Source organism: Phoenix dactylifera, chromosome 2, assembly GCF_051530095.1.
Source record: "Phoenix dactylifera cultivar Ajwa chromosome 2, Ajwa_hap1_PhDact_Kaust_v1.1, whole genome shotgun sequence".
NCBI lineage: Eukaryota > Viridiplantae > Streptophyta > Magnoliopsida > Arecales > Arecaceae > Phoenix > Phoenix dactylifera.
This window is the reverse complement of record NC_143191.1, coordinates 31,012,967-31,034,865: the sequence shown is the minus strand read 5'-3', so window position 1 is coordinate 31,034,865 and position 21,899 is coordinate 31,012,967. Positions and strand designations below refer to the sequence as shown.

Genomic DNA, 21,899 nt, shown 5'->3' with positions numbered 1-21,899 from the left:
GATTAGGACTTTGGATTCAAATAGAGTCCTAATTGGATTAGGACTGAAATTAAATACATCCTAATTAGATTAGGATTCCTTAAGTCTAAATTAATTAATAATCTAATGAATCAACATGACTCCTAATTGGATTAGGATTGAAGAGTTCAATTGAGTCATGGTTCATTCAAGTCCTAATTGGATTAGGACTAGCATAGATTGAACCCAATTGGCTAATCCTAATTGGATTGGGATTAAACCATGAGAGAGGCACCTAATCCTCTTTGGAAGAGGATTAGGCTAACCAAGTAAGAGGGGCATCAGCCCCTCTCCAATTGGTTAGGGCGACAAGAAGAGAGAAGGGGCCGGCGCTCCAAAGAAAGAAGGTTGTCAAGGGCTCCTAACTTGTAGGAGCCCTTGATGCTTATAAAAAGGGACCTAGGGCCGGCGCCCTAGGCATGAGCTCTCCCTCTCCTCTTCCATCACGTGGCCACCCCTCTCCCTTCCTTGGTTCAGCCGCCATCAGCAAAGGGAAAAGAAGAGGAGGCGTCTCCCTCCTCTTGGTCTTCTTCCTTGTCTCCAACGCATGAAAAGAGAAGAAGGCTGCAGGGGCTTTTGATCTTCTTCCCATCTTCATCCTTCTTCTTCCTCCTCTCAAGCACAATCAAGGGTTGATTGAAAGAGAGGAGATCAGCCATCAAAAGAAGTCTTTGCAAGGGAGCTAGCACCCCGGGAAGACAAGAAAGCTTTGATCGTCCTCTGCTTCGTGTGGATACCCGTAGAGGCCGGACGTTTGAACGGCTTCAAACGAACCATCATCCTAAAACCACGAATTCAGATTTGCGGTGATCATCTACCCGCGCAAGGTGAAGATCTGATCTTCTTAATAGTTTTAAAAAGTTTTAATTCTTACCTAATTACGAAAGGTCTCGAAACAACGTTCATGCGATGAACGTCGAACCCGTGCATGCCGATTCCGCTGCCATCTGAAAAATTTTTGAAATATCAGCGGCATGGGCGGGTTTGCAACAGTGGTATCAGAGCCTAGGCTTCGTAGATTAAGGTAAGAATTAAATATCTAAAGGCATATTAGATCTGAAAATTGAATGATCATGCATGCTGAAAAATTCTGCATGCAGATTTTTCAGGGGTGCTGATTTTTTGCATGCTGATTTTTATGTGATAAAAAGATGATTCTAAATGCATTGTTAATGGGATTACAAAGTTTAGAATCATGATTAGCATGATCAGCAACCTATGTCATGATACAATCAGTTAGTTTTCAGATCTGAAAATTATAATTGTTGCATACGGTGATGATCATAGGATTCAAACCCTTTTGGTATCAAATGTAATGACCTGCGATGTGATCTGCGATGTCATGTAATTTTTCAGATGCTTGCATGCATCTTATTTGATGTTTTGAGAGGCCTGCGTGCCTCCTAAAAGGAGATGTAATTTATTTTTATTTTTATTTTACATCTGGTTGTATTTCTGTGATGTGATGTACATCAACGATCAAGTTGAAGCAAAGGCATGAGATGAAAGGTGATCTAAGCGGTTGATGGCGATGGGATCAAGAGTTGATCAAGGATCGAATCAAGGAGGCTTGGAACCAATTCAAGAGTTGAAGACCACTTGATCGATTGATGTGCATGTGCTTGTAATACGACCTAATTAGAATCCATGATCATCACCTATTTAAAGTTTAACTTTATTTGATGCTGCGATTATAACTGCCTGTGATGTACCGTTTGCATGAGATGTGAATGCGAGTCGGATAGATAGGTTTACATGTGATGTAGCAAACCCAATTGAGACCTAAATCAAAACCTCCTCAATCAAGTCGAGAGTGAACCGACATGAGCAAGTCATATTAGATTGATTGATCTAATTGGTGTCTAGGAAAGCATGAAAGGTGGTTACTTAATTAGGACCTTACTCTCTGAGTAAGGGGAGCCTCCCACCTGCTTACCTGGCCAATTGTTCGATTACCTCTTATGAAGGGCTCAAGTTGCAAACACTAAGTTTTGATTAACCAATATTAAGTCAATAGGTCTTCCACTGTAGTAGAGCTGCTAAGGCCTTTCTGATGTTGATTTGTCTCGGCTGGACACAGTGGTCAAGTTGCATCGGGGGGCTGGACCTCTCTATAGACATGAGATGTTGTAGGGTAAAGGTGGGGTTGGGCACCAATAACTGTTAGGTGAGGACCCAATGACGACTTTATTCCTACGGTTATACGGTGGGTCTGACTTAACTAAGAAATGGGACCAATAACTGTTAGGTGAGGTCTTCATGGCTTAGAGACCAAGTTGCACTGCAACATGCTTGAGAAGCATTGTACAAGAGTTGTACACTCATCCATCTATGTGTCACCAATAACTGTTAGGTGAGGTGGCATGTAAATCGGTGGGACCGCAGTACCCACTAGAAACCCTAGTCGCGTAGGATTTCCGTTTTCCTACCAGGGGAGTGTGAGGAATTCGAGAAAATAGTGGGAGTTACTTTTGTTCTAAAAGACCTTAGAACAGATTAGGATCAAGTACAAAAGTCTAACTAGAATCTTTACTCTCTGCAGATACAATGTCGGCTTCAAACCCTTTGACCCGTATTCTTGAGACCAACCGACTGACCGGAACCAATTACAAAGACTGGCTTAGAAATCTCAAAATTGTTTTGGACTGTGAGAAAATAGGCTATATACTCGATTCAGATATCCCCACACTACCAGCACGTCCTACTGATGTTCAGCGTGAGATGCATAAAAAGTGGTTGGATGATGACATTAGAGTAAAATGCTATATGATGGCATCCATGTCTAATGATCTCCAATGCCAGCATGAAAATATAAAGACTGCTAGGGAAATACTGGCACACCTGCAAGAGTTGTATGGTGAGCAGAGTCGCACAGCTCGTTTTGAAGTGTCCAAGAGGCTTTTCAAAGCGAAGATGCGCGAGGGGCAGTCTGTCCATGATCACGGTCTGACCATGATCAAGGACCTAGAGGAGCTTGAGAAGCTCGGTATGGACATGCACAAGGAATTACAAGTGGATTTGATCCTACAGTCACTTCCTGATTCATTTGGTCAGTTCATAGTAAACTACCACATGAATAAGATTGAATGCACTAAGACTGAACTCATAAACATGTTGGTAACTGCTGAGGGAGCCTTGAAAGGTTCAAGGGGCAATGTCCTTGCTGCTGAGTTGACTTCTGGTTCCAAGAGAAAGTCTACTTGGAAGAAAAAGAAGCCTGCAAAGAAGCAGAAGAAAGACAAGAAGCAAAAGAAGGAAGTTCAAAAGAAAAAGGCTAACGACCAAGGAAAATGTTTCCACTGCAATGTCGAAGGCCACTGGAAAAGGAACTGTCCTTCATACCTCGAGAGCCTGAAGAACAAGAAAGGTGACACACCTTCAGAAGGTATAGACTTGCTCATAATTGAAACTAATCTAACGGTTTCTTCTACTTCTAGTTGGGTTATAGATTCTGGTTCTAGTGCTCATTTGTGCACTACCATGCAGGGTCTAAAGGAAAGTAGAAGGCTGGCGGAAGGTGCGGTAACCCTTCGGGTTGGCAACGGGGCAAAAGTTGCTGCTGTGGCTGTGGGCACCTACCATCTGCGACTACCGTCTGGATTTAGTTTAATACTTAGAGACTGCTATTATGTACCTGTTGCTAGCAGAAATTTGATTTCTGTTTCATGTCTAGCACAGGAAGGTCATGTTTTTACATTTGACAAAGACTGCTGTTCTATTTATTTGAGAAATAAAATAGTCGCACGTGGTTTCATGATTGACAGTCTCTATCATTTACATATGGATGTATCTGTGAATGTTACCGAGCAAGATGTGAGTGCCAAAGGATCCAAAAGATCCAGAGATGAGATAAACCAAAGATATTTGTGGCACCTCAGGCTTGGCCATATTGGAGAAGACAGAATGAACAAAATGGATAAAGATGGGCTTTTAGGCTCATTGACTTTCGAGTCATATCCAGTTTGCGAGTCCTGTCTTCAAGGAAAAATGGCAAGACTGCCCTTTGTAGGACATGGGGAGAGGACCACTGAAATACTTACCCTAGTACATACAGATGTATGTGGCCCATTCGATGTGCTAGCCAGGGGACGTTATTCTTACTTCATTACCTTCACCGATGATTATTCACGGTATGGGTATGTGTATCTTATGAGACACAAGTCTGAATCTTTTGAAAAGTTCAAAGAGTTCAAGAATGAAGTAGAAAAACAAACTGGAAAACCTCTTAAGGCTCTTCGATCAGATCGAGGAGGAGAATACCTTAGTGGGGAATTCCGGGACTATCTCAAAGAAAACGGCATAGTCTCACAATGGACACCTCCGGGTACACCTCAACTCAACGGGGTGTCAGAAAGGAGGAATCGGACCCTATTGGATATGGTCAGGTCCATGATGAGCTTCACTGATTTACCTATGTTCGTTTGGGGAGATGCCTTACTCACAGCGATTTATTTGTTGAATAGAGTTCCCTCTAAATCCGTTCCCACCACACCGTATGAGATATGGCATGGTAAGAAACCAAGTCTGGGTCATCTCAAGATTTGGGGATGTCCGGCCCACGTCAAGAGACTACAGGCGGACAAACTAGAGGCTAGGACCATAAGTGCTCGTTTTATAGGATATCCTAAAGAGTCATTAGGATACAATTTTTACGTCTCAGAGGATCACAATGTGTTTGTGAGCCGTCATGCCATCTTCCTGGAAAATCAGTTTATCCTTGATAGAGGCAGTGGGAGGAAAATTGAGCTTGAAGAGAAAGTCTCTGAAAAGCAACGAGTCATGGATCCTATAGAACCCATTCATACAGAGCCAGTACACGATGTCTCTCAACCACCTCGTAGATCTAGTAGGGTCTCCCATCCTCCTGATAGATACTTAGGTATACTAGAAGAGGATACCGAGGAAATGTTCCTAGTGGGAGATAGGGATCGCATACAGGATCCCAAAACCTACAACGAGGCGATATCTGATATCGATTCCGAGAAACTGCTTTCCTGAATGGATATCTTGATGAAGATATCTATATGGAACAGCATTTGGGTTTCACTTCCAGTGATGGAGATCACAAGGTCTGCAAGCTGCAAAGGTCCATCTATGGACTAAAGCAAGCCTCTCGGAGTTGGAACACTCGTTTCGATGATGCAATCAAAACGTTTGATTTCATCAAAAACGAAGAGGAACCATGTGTTTATAAAAAGGTTAGTGGGAGTGCTGTCGTTTTTCTCGTATTGTACGTAGATGACATTCTCCTGATTGGGAATGACATTCCCATGCTAACCTCGGTCAAGGTCTGGTTGTCAAAAGAATTCTCCATGAAAGACCTTGGGGAAGCATCCTATATTTTGGGAATAAAGGTCTATAGAGATAGATCTAAAAGGATGCTTGGCCTTTCACAGAAGATGTACATAGAGGAGGTGCTGAAGAGGTTCAGCATGGAAAACTCCAAGAGGGGTCTCTTACCCCTAAGGCATGGAATTCATCTCTCCAAGAAGATGTGTCCCAACACATCTGAAGAGATACAACGCATGAGCAAGATTCCTTATGCATCGGCAATAGGAAGCCTCATGTATGCCATGCTATGTACACGACCTGATATAGCTCTTGCTGTGAGTGTCACAAGCAGATATCAGTCGAATCCAGGTGAAGAACACTGGACAGCTGTGAAGAATATTCTTAAGTACTTGAGAAGAACTAAAGATTTATTCTTGGTTTTTGGAGGATCATCAGAGTTAAAGGTAGAAGGGTACACAGATTCAGACTTCATGACTGATGTCGATGACAGGAAGTCAACATCTGGATACGTGTTCTTGTGCAATGGTGGTACGGTAAATTGGAAGAGTTCTAAACAACCGATCATTGCTGATTCTACTATGGAAGCTGAATACATCGCCGCCTCTGAAGCTGCTAAAGAAGGCTTCTGGTTCAAGAAATTCATTGCAGAGTTGGATGTGATGACATCAGATGCCATAACACTCTACTGCGATAATAATGGCGCCATAGCCCTTGCTAAGAAGCCAAGGTCTCATCAGAAGTCTAAGCATATAGAGCGGCGCTTTCACCTCATACGCGACTATGTGGAGAAGAAATATGTAGAGGTGCAGAGAGTAGACTCCGCGGATAACGTGGCAGACCCGTTCACTAAGCAGCTGAGTCAGCAAAAGACTGAAGCCCACCTTGAGAAGATGGGCCTAAGATATATGACCAATTGGCTTTAGTGCAAGTGGAAGATTGTTAGATGTATGCCCTAGAAGCCAATTTGGCTGACACATTGTTGATTCTAGGGACATAATTTTGTACTTGACTGTTTATTATTGAATAAATAAAAGGCATCTTTTCATTCATATTATTTATGTGTCTATGAATCGTCCAAGGAATTAATAAGATGATGATACATATTCTCAAGAGTTGAGAATTTGAGCCATGTATCATTGGTGATTAATTTCTAAATGCTCCTGATCAATGGATCATCACGAGGACGGTGATCGATCCGATCAGTGCACAGATCACTTTCCTTCTGGATGGACGAGACTTGAGTCCACAGTGTAGGGACACTGAAGTGATAGTGCAGGTGCTTGTTAGAGAACAAGGGTACTGAGCGTGACCAAGACAAGAAGTCACTTGGATGTCTATCCACTCGTCAGTGACTTGCTTGATGTTGCAGTAGTGTGACTGGTCCTTTGACCTGCGGTGCTTCGGCTACTCACAGTGAGGTTATTGTAGTTTGACTGCACACATACATGGTCTCTAGCCATATGGGTCCATGCAGTGTAGATTGGCTGCAGTAAGTTCACTGTAGGAGTAGGGTATGCACCTATAAGGAATCTATCGACCTTGATAGAAGAGGAGTGATCCTATGTGATTTGTTAGACTGAGTTCTAAGACCTTGGCCAGGGCAGTAATATAAAGTGGAGAAAGAGTTTTCCACTATCGAACTCGAGTCGAATAAATCTTGACATATGACAGACGATGGGGTTTGACGAGTTGTCCATGACCTCCGTCCTGTAGGGATCCACGATAGTAGGATTGTATCACACGTTAACTGCACCTAGAGGTTCATCATTCCATTCTGCTGGGTAGCCACTACATGCTGCTAGGTGTCACTGGTGGATGGTGGGACTCATAGGGATTATCTCGATGATCGATAAACCCTAATGAGTTGAGTTGGAACCGTTCCAACCCATTGAAAGGAGTTTTCAATGATATAGTGATAGAGATCACAATATATCTCACTACCAGTCAGAATAGAACCTATGGAGTCACACACACTAGAAGTATTGACCGATCCGATGGTTGAAATCGTGATTAGGAATCACGAGTAATCAATTTGATTGATAAGAAGTTGAAGAAGGAACAAAGGAAATTAATTAATTGGACTTAAAACAAGAGTCCTACTTCGGATAGGATTCCTAGAGTCCCAATTGGATTAGGACTGGAAATCCTAGTTGGAGTAGGACTGGGATTCCTATTTGGAATAGGATTCCTCAATCCTAATGAGATTAGGAGATTTGAATCAAAATTGGATTCCTACTTGGAGTAGGATTCCTAGAAATCCTAATTGGATTAGGACTTTGGATTCAAATAGAGTCCTAATTGGATTAGGACTGAAATTAAATACATCCAAATTAGATTAGGATTCCTTAAGTCTAAATTAATTAATAATCTAATGAATCAACATGACTCCTAATTGGATTAGGATTGAAGAGTTCAATTGAGTCATGGTTCATTCAAGTCCTAATTGGATTAGGACTAGCATAGATTGAACCCAATTGGCTAATCCTAATTGGATTAGGATTAAACCATGAGAGAGGCACCTAATCCTCTTTGGAAGAGGATTAGGCTAACCAAGTAAGAGGGGCATCAGCCCCTCTCCAATTGGTTAGGGCGACAAGAAGAGAGAAGGGGCCGGCGCTCCAAAGAAAGAAGGTTGTCAAGGGCTCCTAACTTGTAGGAGCCCTTGATGCTTATAAAAAGGGACCTAGGGCCGGCGCCCTAGGCATGAGCTCTCCCTCTCCTCTTCCATCACGTGGCCACCCCTCTCCCTTCCTTGGTTCAGCCGCCATCAGCAAAGGGAAAAGAAGAGGAGGCGTCTCCCTCCTCTTGGTCTTCTTCCTTGTCTCCAACGCATGAAAAGAGAAGAAGGCTGCAGGGGCTTTTGATCTTCTTCCCATCTTCATCCTTCTTCTTCCTCCTCTCAAGCACAATCAAGGGTTGATTGAAAGAGAGGAGATCAGCCATCAAAAGAAGTCTTTGCAAGAGAGCTAGCACCCCGGGAAGACAAGAAAGCTTTGATCGGTCCTCTGCTTCGTGTGGATACCCGTAGAGGCCGGACGTTTGAACGGCTTCAAACGAACCATCATCCTAAAACCACGAATTCAGATTTGCGGTGATCATCTACCCGCGCAAGGTGAAGATCTGATCTTCCTAATAGTTTTAAAAAGTTTTAATTCTTGCCTAATTACGAAAGGTCTCGAAACAACGTTCATGCGATGAACGTCGAACCCGTGCATGCCGATTCCGCTGCCATCTGAAAATTTTTTGAAATATCAGCGGCATGGGCGGGTTTGCAACAGTTAGAGTATTAGAGGACTTTCATCACTTTGATATCGAAGCGGCAGGATGCTACTGAGCCGGATCATTTTCGACCGATTAGCCTGTGCACCACCTTGTACATGGCTACGACGAAGATACTTGCCATTAGGTTGAGGGATATCCTTTCGAGGTTGATCAACCTAGAGTAGAGAGCTTTTATTGGAGGGCGCAGCATCTCCGATAATGTCCTGATACCCCAAGAGTTTATGTTTGATTTGGGCAGAGCTCCGATGAGGAGGAGCTTGATGGGAGTCAAGCTTGATATGGAGAGGGCCTACGACAGGATGCGCTGGAACTTTGTACAGCAGTCTTTGCAGGGGTTTGGTTTTCATGAGGCATGGATCTGGTGGATTATGGGGTGTGTTAGGGCTCCATCGTTCGCCATTCTAGTGAATGGTACGCCATCTTGTTTCTTCGAGTCATCGTAGGGCTACACCGGGGATGCCCCCTATCCCTCCTGCTGTTCATTATTTATGCGGATGCACTAAATAGAGCCTTACGTCATGCTGTGTCTGGAGCCTTACATACCAGTGGTGGGTGCTACCCCGATATCCCATTTATTTTTTGCTGATGACTGCTTGTTGCTAGCCCGGTCATCGCGGCAGGGTCATTGGTAGGATTCTTCAGGAATATTGTGCAGCGTCAGGGCAGTAGGTCAACTTCTCAAAGTCAGCTATTTGTTTCAGTCCGAAGACCAGACAAGAGGTGAGGCATTCTACTCTGGAGATCTTGGGGGTGGGCAAGCAGGATGGCACTATGAGATATCTGGGAGTCCCGATTTCAGGCCGACGGTTGCGCAACAGGGATTGCTCTTCCATCGAGCTCAGCATCAGGCGGAGGCTGGAGGGCTGGCAGATGCACTCATTGTCTATGATGGGTAGGATCACCATGGTCCGGTCAATTCTCTCCTCGATCCCCATTTACTTACTCTCCAATTCCTTCATCCCAGTGTCGGTTTTGAGGTCTCTTGAGCAGCTATTTAGAAACTTCATCTGGGGAAAGCATGGAGGCAGGGGTGGCATCCATATGTTAGCATGGGAGGTGGTGTGTCATCCTACCAGATTTGGGGGTTTGGGGGTGCAGTCCTTGTTGGAGAGGCGGAAGGTGTTAGTAGCCCAACATGTCATGAGATTTGTTCTGGAGCCCGACAATATGTGGTCCTCCTTGATGAAGGCGAAATATGGTGTGGTGCTGCTTGGAGCGAGAACTGCTCGCCACCACTCACCAATGTGGAGGGAGATGTGTGTCAAAGCTAGGATGGTCCTCCCGAAGATTAGATAGGTCATTGGTGACGGTCGGTCCATTGATGTTTTAGAGGATTGTTGGGTAACTGCGCAGCTGCTCAGTCATTTTCCGACTATGGTGGACTCGGAACGATTGGTGGGCCACATGGTTAGTGATCTGATGGTTTCAGAGAAGGGCCGATGGAGAGAGGGATTTATTCGGGAGGTTTTTGGAGAGCACCTGGTAGAGTTGGTCTTGGCTCTCTCAGTGCCCATTCGGGGGGAGCCTGACAGGTTAGTCTGGGCACCGACAGGGCGGTCGCAGGTGTGGGCGAGGGATCTTCAAGTTTTGTTCAGGGGGGAGCCAGTTTGGCAGATCGAGGAAGGTTGGATTTGGAGGATGCGGATTCATCTGTGGGTGGCGCTCTTCTTTTGGAAGGTGGCCTGGGGCTGCCTTCCCACCAGGAGTGTGCTCATTAAGCGGGGTATGCGGATCCCTCTATGTTGCGAGGTGTGCACGGACTCTAAGGAGACTATTGGGCATGCTCTTCTGCAGTGTCCTAGGGCCAGCATGAAGAAGGTCACTTGCTCCTCTCCCACAGTCGGTGGTGTCAGTACAGGATCTGTTACAACTGCTGAGAGACTCCTTTCAGAGCCCTAGATTTATTGAGGTAGGGATACTTAGAGCATATCTAGCCTACCATATCTGGTTGGACAGGACTGCGGGCTTGTTTGAGGGCAGGAGGTCTTCTCCAAGGTTGGTGGTGGTTAAAGCAATGCTTTAGGCTGGGGAGGTGACTTCATGCACTGCTTTGTATTCTCTTGGGATAGCCAGGGACATCTGGGGTACTCACTTCACTGGTTCAGCGTCCAGATTTGCTTTCGTTTCTTGGGTAACCCCCACCCCCTGATTTTCTCAAGGTGAACTTTGATAGCAGCGTAGCGGTAGATGGGAGGTCCGGAGGTGTTAGATTTGTGATCAGAGACCATCGTGGTAGTCTGGTCGCAGCAGGGGGCCGTCGCATGCCAGGCCTCACCGTAGTTGGGGCAGAGCTTCGAGCTGCCTGGGAGGGGATATCATATGCGAGGCGGGTGCTCGATGCCGAGCGGCTATACATCGAGGAGGATTCTTCTAGGGTGATCGAGTAGATCCGGGGTGCGGACAAGTATGGAGATGGTTATCCACTCATTAGCGAGACACGCAGACTGGTTTTGGAGCTGGGTGAGCTCCGGGTAGCATATGTTTATCAGAAGGCGAACAGAGCAGTAGACTGGGTCGTCTCTCATGTTGCAAGACATTTCGGAGAGTTTTTATGGACGCCTTCCGTAGAGCTCCCGATCCCATTGTACTTTTTACTTTTTTCTGACTTGGCAGGATGTACTCATGTTAGAGCTATATGAATTGCCGTTTTTACTATAAAAAAAGAAAAAAAAAAAAGAGAGGAAGGGGATTCTAATGGAAACGGGCAAGTTTGTTACAATATTTATTGGTTGATATGATAATTTCCAGGGCAAAACGGATGACATAAATGCCTGAAGCGTCTTTCGTCTTCCCAGTGTCCTAACCAAACGAGATTCACAAATTAATTGATTGATTAAGAAAAGGAGAAAACTAAAGAGGAATTAGGCTGCTATTTTTACACTCTTTGTTTCAGTCTTTTGCATGAATAGTCGTGTTTTAGCCGGCTGGATTCCTATGAAAGATTGACAACCAAGAGCCTGGATCGCCTTCATGCACCAATCCATCGTGCCGATCTCATTGCTGCCCCATTCTTGTTTGTAACTTAGAAATTAGTTCATGCAATAAGTCACTAACTTTTATTATTACTTGTTTAATGATAGAAGCATTTCTGAAACGTAGGGTTTTTAAGAACAGAAAGACATAAAAAAAAAAATGAAAACTTTCAGGATCATTCGAATTTCACATTGTAACAAAGCAAAGAAAGGAAGATACAACATGCTTGATAACAAGTAGTTTCACTTATCATAGAAATTTTTTTAGCATTAGATGGAAATGACACCATGTGGGATTGACCTAGACCTATAAGAGCAATGCCAATGAACTGAGCTTAGAGATGCTTGTCACTCGGAATTTTTTCTTCTTAAGAAGTAAGGCAATTTCAAATAAGATACAATAGATAGTAGTTTTTCAGATGTCAAATTGGTTCCCAGAGCACTAACGTAAATGGGCTAGTCCAACTGCATGTAAAAAATTGGAGAGGTGCCCATGTCCACTAAGATTAATTAACAATCCAACGGTCGTTGAACTCTCAAGGGCCAACAAGTGCTGCTGCGATGAGTCCTCCCTTCCTATTATTAGGGCATCGGAATGTGGATTATCGTCTTCTTCATCGACGTAGATTTTTCTATAGCCCTGTCAGTGGATTCGACTGAGGATTCAAGGGTGTCTTTTTGATCTAGGTTGCTTCTTTTCGTTATGCAGAGAAAGACATCATGTAATTTTTCCAGTGCATCTGTTAATTTTATTGGCTTATATATACTATATAGCACATTATTACGTTATAAATTAATGAGGCATCATATTTCTGCTAATTTTCTTTTTTATTTTTTTAGAGAATAATTTTTGATTTTTTGTTCAACCCTGAGCCGATGTGCACAACACTAGCTGATACTTGATGCAACACAAATGAAACAAACGATTTTACAAGATTATCGTTGCCACAAGAGGCTTCGTTATGATCCGAACATCCGAGCGATTACCTTCGTAACTAGTTGAGCCAATGGACCGGTAGGTGTTACTATGGGATGCAGTCTTACAAGTGTATTAGCTGGATCTTTCTCTTTATAGCTAAACTAAATCCTGCCTGACCTAAGTTTGCCAGACTGATCCTAGGATTGAACCTGCTTAACTCGACCTTGCTTGGCCCAACCCAGTAAGACCTGGCTTACCCAACAACTTAAAGTGGGCCCAGCTGGAGAAACACTTTAACTCTTCTCGCACAACCTTAATAATATTGTTTACATGGAATCATTTTTATGAAATTGTCACATTTTAGTTAGCCGTTTGCCATCTTCTATTTAGCTAAACCATCCCAGCGCTTTGGCTATTTAAGTTCTGGATTGAGTGACGACCTTATACTCGATTTCATCACAAAATTACCGAGCAATTATTTTCTTAGAAGAAAAGCCGAGCAACTTGTTTTCAGAAATGATCTTTAATTTGAAACCCTTTTATGTGGTCATGCTGCCGTTAAGGGGCTAGGCACAACAGAGTTGCAGTTCGAGAGAAATTTAGCAGATGGTCCTACATGTTCAAGATGTAACTCTGAAGCTGAATCTATTCTTCACGCCATTAGAGACTGCTCAAAATCTTCTGTGGTATGGTGCTACTTCCTCCCTGCAGCAGACCATGATGTCTTCTTCACATTGTCGCATACCGATTGGCTGAAACTAAATCTGCCACAACAACCAAAATCACACTAATTGGTTCATGACATTTCTAGCGGCTCTTTGGTGTATCCAGTGGATTAGAAGAGGGTTTGGGCTGTATCTTTTGCGTGGAAGAATGGTTGATCTTCTTTCATGACATCAACGGTCGGATCATATCATCTCAAAACGCTCCGAACCATTTTTTTTATCTTTCTGCACAGATCTTATAGTGCCATTACACAATTCAATGGTACACATTGCAGAAAATGTTGAATTACTCTATCGCACAAAAAATACAATCCGAACCCATTGGGAAGAAAGGTACTTGCTCCCCTAAAGGTGGTCAAAAATATATCTAGACGCAAAAAAAAGATCTAGATGCTGCTTTTCTACATGTCGTCGGGTAACGTGACCTTAGAACGATGCTTGTGATGGATGATGGGTGGTGCTTGGTTTTAGTTATAATTTGGCTTTTGCCACCAATCTTTTAGACAAAGGGGTGTAATTGGTTTTCTCTAATGATTCATCGACGAGCCATGATAGAAACGATTACTCTCATGGTTCTAAAGATTGTATGGATGGTTCTCATGTGGACTTTCACTCATGTGGTGCGGTGGTTGAAGATTGCAGACAACTTATGAAGCTAATTGGTAGTTGTAGAATGACACATGCATTAAGAAAGGCTAATGTTGTAGCCGACGGCTCGGCAAATTTGGGCTTAACACATACTGAGGTTCTCAAACAATATTCTTCACCTTTGACTGGCTGCAGTATCAAACCTACTTCTAGGAGATGCTATAGGAGTTAGTTACGATGTAATTTCTTGCTTCCATTTTTTTCCCTAGCACCAAAAAAAAATTAATTAGTTTTTATTAATAACATAATTGTAGTTTTTATCTTGTCATTCTATATTTGTCTATGTGAGCAAACTCATGAAGATATGTCATATGTGTGAAGTTAATTCAGATTCACTGAAAAAATTCTAATGAAGCCAGTAATTTGGGAAGCCCAAAAACACATAAGTGAGTCCATTTTTGGTTGGATTCAGCTAAGCTGTTCATTGGGCTGCAAATTAGGTCGAACCTTGTCCCGGTCCACAAACTTGGGAGCTTTACACTTTGCAGACTTCAGTGCACGTAGCCGCCGCTGGTGACAAGGTAACGGAGACGGTGAGGGGAGCGGCAAAGAGCAGCCAAAGGCCCCTCTTCCCCTCTTCTCCCCGCCTCCTTGATACCCACTTCTCTCTCTCTTTTTCTCTTCCTCTCTTTCCATGACCGTATGAGATGGGCAAGAGCAGCCAAAGCCCCATCTCTTCTCCGGAGATCGGAGGCTCGTCTCCTCTCCACCATTCCCTCCCTCTCCAACGAGCTCTCCATCTCCGAGCAGGTCCACGCCATCCTCCACACCGTCCCCGCCATCGAGCCTCCCCTCGAGTGCATCGCCCCCCTCCTCACCCCCCACGTCGTCGCCGACGTCCTCGACGAGACCCCTGCCATCCGCTCCGCCTTCCGCTTCTTCGTCTGGGCCTCGAGGCGCCGCCACCTCCGCAGCTGGCTCGGCCACAACCGGATGATCTCCCTGCTCCGGGACGGCGACGGGGGGTTCGAGTCGGCCTGGCAATCACTCGCCGAGATCAGGGATTGCGGCGAGCTCATCCCGCCCGCGGCATTCACGGTGCTCCTCTCGGCCTATTCGGCCTCCGGCATGGCCGAGAAGGCCGTGGAGTCCTTCGGCCGGATGGCGGAGTTCAATTGCCGGCCCAACACCTTCACATACAACACCGCTCTCCAGATTTTCGTCGATAAAGATGTCATCTTGCTCGCCATGGCAGTCTATAATCAGATGCTGAAGTCAGATTGCCGCCCCAATCGGTCGACCTATAATATCTTGATGAACGGCCTGTGCAAGGCGGGGAAGACCGAGGATGCCTTGGCGTTGTTCGACGAAATGCTCCAGAGAGGCATCTCACCGAATACCATGATCTACACTGTGTTCCTCTCCTCACTTTGCAAGGCCAATAGGTTAAATGATGCGAGCAGGCTATTGGATTCCATGAAACAGAAGAACTGCAGGCCGGACTCGGTTACCTACAATGCATTGTTGAGTGGGTTTTGCAAGTTGGGGAGAATTGATGAAGCTTTCGAGCATTTGAAATCATTCAGGGAGGATGGATTCGTTCTTGGGTTGGGTGGTTACAGCTGCTTGATTGACGGGCTGTTCAGGGCTGGGAGATTTGAAGAGGCATGCCGGTATTACTGGGAAATGTTGAAAAAGAATGTGGTTCCGGATTGTATCCTGTACACTATAATGATCAGGGGTTATGTGGAAGCTGGTAGGGTCAACGACGCTTTCTCTTTCTTGACTGAGATGACCGAAAGAGGTTTAGTTCCCGACACCTACTGTTATAACACTCTGATCATGGGTCTTTGTGATGCTGGCCTTTTGGACAGAGCTCGTTCCCTGAGGTTGGAGATTTCGCAGCATGACCTTTTTCCTGACTCTGCCACCTACACTATCATGATCTGCGGATTATGCAAGGAAGGGCTTGTTCATGAGGCACAGCAGATCTTTGATGAGATGGGGAAGCTTGGGTGCGTGCCAACTGTTATGACGTTTAATGCTCTCATCGACGGGCTTTGCAAGGCAGGGAGGCTGGAAGAAGCTCACATTCTTTTCTATAAGATGGAAATGGGAAGGAATCCTTCTCTGTTCCTTAGACTCACGCAAGGTGCTCATCGGGTTCGCGATAGTAACAGTCTTCATAAATTGGTTGAGGAGTTGTGCCAGTCTGGGCTTGTACTTAAAGCATATAAACTTCTCCGAGATATCATTGACAGTGGAGTTGTACCTGATGTCGTTACATATAACATACTGATCAATGGCTTGTGTAAGGTGGGGAACCCTGATGGGGCACTGAAGCTCTTTAAAGAGATTTACTTCAAGGGTCTCTCCCCTGATGCAGTCACATATGGGACACTTATTGATGGGCTACTAAAGGTCCATAGAGAAGAGGATGCCTTGATGGTTTTCCAACATATGTTGCGGAGTGGATGCACCCCTAGCTTGTCAATTTACAATTCTCTTATGAGAACATTGTGCAGGAAGAAGAGAACCTCACAAGCAGTGAGCCTATGGCTGAACCACCTCTTGCAAAAGCACCGGATTCCTGATGAAGCCAAGACCATTGCAGTGGTGCGCAAAAATTTTGAGCAAGGTTACCTGGAAGAAGCAGTTAGAGGATTAATTGACATGGATCGGAAGCATGGTTCTGTTAGTTCACTCCCGTACACCATCTGGCTCATTGGGTTTTGCCAGGTGAGAAAAGTTGATGACGCTCTTAAGATATTTAACATCCTCATAGAGTTCGACATGGATGCCACTCCCCCCAGTTGTGTACTTCTCATAAATTGCCTGTGCCGTGAAGGGAAGCTAGCTGCTGCGTTGGATGTTATGCTTTATGCGCTGAGGAAAGGTTTCTTTTTTATGCAACCTGTGGGTAATCGTTTAATTAAGAAACTTTGCATGCATAACAAAATGGAGGCTGCACAAGAGCTTGCATGGAGAATGCGTCTCGCTGGATATGATATGGATGCATATCTTCGAGCAACTACGAAAGGCCTTTTGTATAATAATTAGATTGGTGGCAGCTGAACTCTGTTGTAGCATCAACATTTCTCGGATGGGTGATTGGAGAGGTTTTTGTTATTACTCTAAGAAGTCTGTGGCTTGGGTTGATTACCCACATTAAGAAGAAAAAATCAGCTGCATAGGTTCTGAATGATTAGTTATTCTTTTGGGTTTTGTGTAACTCACACACTGATCTTGTAACATCAATAAACAAAAGGCAATTAGAAACAAGGTCATGGGTTGCGCTTTTTTATTTTATGATTACATCCTTTCTCTCTTTTTTAAGTTACATGATGCTTTGCTGAATATAATGTGTGAGCATTTTAGAGTATTTCACTGGCAATCGAGATAACCATAAAAGGAGTAATTAAAATGGCACCTAAGTGGAACATAAAGTGATGCTTGTTAAAACAGCAGTACTGAAGTTAGTCTTTGTAACATGTTATACTGCTTTGGTGAATGGTAAGTTTGGCAACATAGGTTGATTCTGATTGATGAGCAAGGGCAATTTTCATTTATGCAAGCCTTTAAAATTGGATAACTTCTTCAGCACCAGAAACATACAAAGAAAGCATCTATTTTATGCCGCATTCATGCTTTTCATTATCTCCAGAGCAAATTCAGGTGGTAAAGGAACTGGACTCCTTTCTAGTCCAAGGACTGAAAATCTTTGCTAGTCTTCAGATATGTATGGTCGTCTCTTTTTCTCTCTTCATTCTGATTTATTAATTTCATTTTTCTTGCATTGAGCGCAACCTTTATTTGCAGTTTCAGCACTCCTGGGAGTCTCTTAACAGAAGGTGAATGCATATTCTGTGAGCAACCTGTAAAATAAAGGCTTCAAAGTGGCTTAACCTTGATACAGTCAACAAGTTGACAGGCTTTTGCCATTGCTAGATTTTAAGATGATAATGCTTTCCCTCTTTTATTCTAAAGATATCTCCTCCTTGTTGCTCTTCTCATCTTTTATTCTTTCCATTAATTTGGCTTTTTGGGAGACTTTTTCTCTAGATATTGCCTGACTTGAGAATGATTTGTCAGACCTTTTCTTTGCAAGCATTTCCAATCCCTATATCACTTTGAACTATGAAAAATAGAAATTTAATTGTTCTTCAATTGCCTTTTGCTCCTGCATTCACCCATATTCATGTGCAACCCAGCAGACGAAAGTTATTAAGTTAAAACCTTCCCATTGTTGGGATAGTTTTGCTTGCACTGAACATCAAGAGACTTAAAGTATGTTTTTTTTTTTTGAAATTATGATAATTAGCTGCCTAAGTAATTTTATGTGTGATACCTATTAAATGAATTTGTGTTAATGGGCTAATTGTGATATTAGGAAAACTTCCATTGTACGATTTCTTTATTCATGAATTTATTCAGGTTTGGAATTATTTTAGCTCAGCTAGCTGTACATTAACAGTCATCGGTTGTGCCATTTTTGTATTAGTTGTCATTGCACTAGCTTTTTGCATCTTGTCGCTTCTTGCTTCTTGATTTGTAACTTGATCTTTGCATTTACAGGAGTGAATCCTCTAGGGTGTCAATGAATTCCATTATAAAGCCATTTGATCAAACAGTGTCCATGCACCAGTTAGCATTGCTATAGAGGCTGGTCCTTGGTTGTCCAGGTAAACTTCTCAGTTCTCACACACAACAGATTTAACAGTTTTTTTATCAATATAGATTTCTGAGTAATGATCCTTCATTGTCTAGTTCTCTACAATTCTATATTGTTGAGAATTATTGTGTTGGCACTCACCAATCGCATTACATTTTATTTTTGTCTTGCCAACAAGTGAATAACCAATAGTGGGCTAATGTTTTTTGGGAATTTGGTATGATCCTAGCAGAATCTGTCTATTTAAAATTTAAAGTTAATTAGTTAAGGCATATCTTCTATTTTATGTTGTTCAGTGGTTATCCAGTAATATTTTTTAATTCTGCTAAGTAGAATAGGAAAATAATATGAAGGCATAAGGTAATCATGCTTAAATTTTAATTCTGTATGCCCATACCATCTTCACTAATTCTCCATCCTTTGTCATTAAATAGATGTAACTCCTATAGCTTCTCTAAAGTATTCATTCATCACTACGTTCTCCCTACTTTTATCGCACATCCGACTCAACATTCTCATTTCTTGGACAATTTAATGAAATTAATGGTCAAGGAGTATTCACAAACTGTCTCTAGGAGTAGTATAGTCTGTTGGTTAACATTATGGCTTAATACACAAACCAAACTAAATTAACACATTCATGATCCTCTCCTGCGAAAATTTTCATATGTTGGATGCTTTTATATGCTTACTGAAGTGAAGATAGATGTTTATCAGAGGCTGATTGGTGGGCAAATAAATACACCTATGTGAACACGCACATGGTTTGGACTACCTACCATGTTCTCATCTGAGTTCCTGCACTCAATTGTCAGGGACGCAGCTGGGTGTCAATACGAGAGACTATGGCTGACAAAGTGCATCCTAGCTGTTTTCCTACCCAAAAAAAGTCTTATACTTTCCTATACAGTTAATATAATGCAGAAATCTACCAAGTCCTAGCTAGAGCTCCTATGACAAATTTTTCTGGTCAGTATCGGACGATGACAGTAAGCTCTGCATTCCATTATATGTAATAGTCCACTCAGTTTTGTGCCTCAACCACATTTCCTGAGAGTTACTTTACCCTATTATCTTTTTGATTGGCATGCACCATTAAGTTGTCATGGAGATTCGATCATCTCAGGAGGTTGTTTATACATGGTAGTTATTACAAGCACTAGAGGTGGCATTCGAGTTGGGCTATGTCAGATATGGGTTGGATGCGGATCAGGTCAAATATATGTCAAGCTGAACCCAACCCCCTTATTAAACAGGTGAAAAATCCAAACCCAAACTCGACCTTTTTATTAAATAAGTAACTCAACTAGACCTGCGTAACTCATGTAATAATTGGGTCAAATCAAGTAAAACTGGTTTAATGAGTTTTCAACAGGTCGCACATGTTTCGACCCGGCTACTAAACGGGTCAAAACAGGTTAAATGGGCCGGAATTCTAAACCCAAAACTGACCTCTTTGATAAATCGGTTAGGTCAGGTTAGCTTGTTTATGCCAAACTTGAGCTTGCTTAAACAATGTTGGTTGCGGGTTAGGTTATCAAGTTGGGTCATAAATTCCCACGTAGCAGGCACTTCTAATCACACCTATTTATTACTACTTAAAATCAGTTGGAAGTTTAGATGGGATTAAATTTGTGCATACTTTTTTCAGGATGTGTTGTGTGTGTTATGTGATAACCAAGATTTCTAAAGAGTCATAATTGATAGATAGATGGAAGGGATCTTTCATAAGGACACTATGTAATGTTTGACGAAAGCATGAGGAGTACCATGTTTCAGTGTGATGGAGAACGACGGCTTCAGATTATGCACCTAGAATGCATTATTTGGATTTTATTTGCATGCTGCTGGAAACAATGCATTTAGCTTGGATTTCAGAACTGCAGCTAGATCTGTTGATTTAGGCAGATCTCTATATTTAACACTTTCAAGACGTAGTCTGTGGTCAACATATTGCATAAATTAAGTTGCTCGGATCCTGCTGCAGCTTTTATCTCTCTCTTGTATTCAAGGTTGGCAATGTTCAATTTTTTGTGATCATAGTGTTCAAGCATGAAATCATGCTTTAGGTACTCTAGTTGATGATATTTATATGATCATAAGGATTACCCACAAGATTTCGTGCCATATAATTAGATGTGCATGTTCGTCGAGGCTATCCTGGCCCGATAGAACGATTGGAGGCAGGATATCCTTATTTTCAAAAAAAGAAGAAAAGAAGAAGAAGAAGAAAATGGAGGCAGGATATCCCAGGCGTATCTATCAATGTGTCAATATCTCTCTCTGTGTTTTTTTTACCTAGTCCTCTTCTCATTTTTTTTAGAATTTTGCTGAAATGGTTGGAATTGCACAAGTATTTATCGATGTTTTTGTTAATATGTTGAACCTTTCATTACAGATATTTTAGTACTTGCTATTTAGCACGTGCAATGGATGTGCCTTTCAAGAAAAGGGGCGGGATTGGGATCAAATGGAGGAAAAGAGAGGAGCTGAAGTCAGCGGTAGAGTCCCTGACTCATTTTATGTTATATTAGTCGAGTATATGATTTCAATGTAATCAACATATTTTTGTTGGCAATCTATCATGTTATCAAGGTATCATTTTGAGGAGTATAACTGAAATCTTCAGGATGATGCTGGCTCTCTACTTGCCATTGGGCATTCTACATAAGTTCGTTCGTAGTGCTCCGAGAATTAGTCTTTGTGAGAAGAAAGAGCTCACCATAGGGAAAGAAAAAAAAGAAAAAAAAAACAAAAAGGAGCACCATTTGGTACTCCTTTCCATGGATTTGAAGGGATTGATTGTAGCTCCTTTCAGATTATTTATCTATCGGGAGATAAATAACGCTGTTGACTGGGTCACTTCCTTTGCTATACAATACTCGGAAGGGATTCTTTGGAAGAATTATGAGTCTGTTTTATTTTTTCTTCGTCAACAGTTTTTCTTCTGATTTTATTGGCATATTTTATTTCTTCTTCGTCAATTTTTTTTTCTGATTTTATTAGTTGTACTCATGCACAATTAGTGAGTCGCCGTTGCATAAAAATAAATAAAAAAAAAAAGATTAGCCATAGACGGGGAACTTTGATCATGACTGAGTTAGACAGCATTATGTATGTCAGTCTGTCACACAGTGTTGTGGTTCCCTTGATGCATGTAAGACACTGTACTAGCACTGAGTGCATGTGATGCTCGTGAGAAATAGTACTACTTTTTGAATTAATGGGAAGATTATAAGCATGTTGCTGAGTCGAGACGATCGTCCCGACCCTCCCCACCCTGAGAGCCAACATTTTCTGGATCAAGCATCAATCATGGCGAGATTTTTGGTCCGCCTAATTATCATGGTGATCACTGACCCAACCTTGTGCTCTTGTGCTGTGGATAAGGAGGATGTTGACCATTTTCTCCAGAGGACCGTCCGGAGAGC

The 21,899-nt window shown here is 42.7% G+C and overlaps 1 protein-coding gene across 3 annotated transcripts; it reads left to right on the top strand.

Annotated features, from left to right (window-relative positions):
* The first annotated feature begins 14,306 nt into the window (after positions 1-14,306).
* LOC103716239 (Pentatricopeptide repeat (PPR) superfamily protein) lies at positions 14,307-21,690 on the top strand. 3 transcript variants are annotated; one of them, XR_015975279.2, is made up of 4 exons: positions 14,325-16,535; positions 18,372-18,478; positions 20,867-20,969; positions 21,098-21,688. XR_015975279.2 is itself a non-coding variant. In XM_017844983.4 (1 exon), exon 1 carries the CDS (start codon positions 14,499-14,501, stop codon positions 16,854-16,856), a length of 2,358 nt encoding a protein of 785 aa, XP_017700472.2. In that variant the 5' UTR covers positions 14,307-14,498; the 3' UTR covers positions 16,857-17,111. The 3 variants fall into 3 exon arrangements, 1 of the variants encoding a protein (XP_017700472.2); XR_015975278.2 differs by having other exon boundaries at positions 20,867-21,690; XM_017844983.4 differs by lacking the exons at positions 18,372-18,478; positions 20,867-20,969; positions 21,098-21,688 and having other exon boundaries at positions 14,307-17,111.
* The last annotated feature ends 209 nt before the right edge of the window (positions 21,691-21,899 follow it).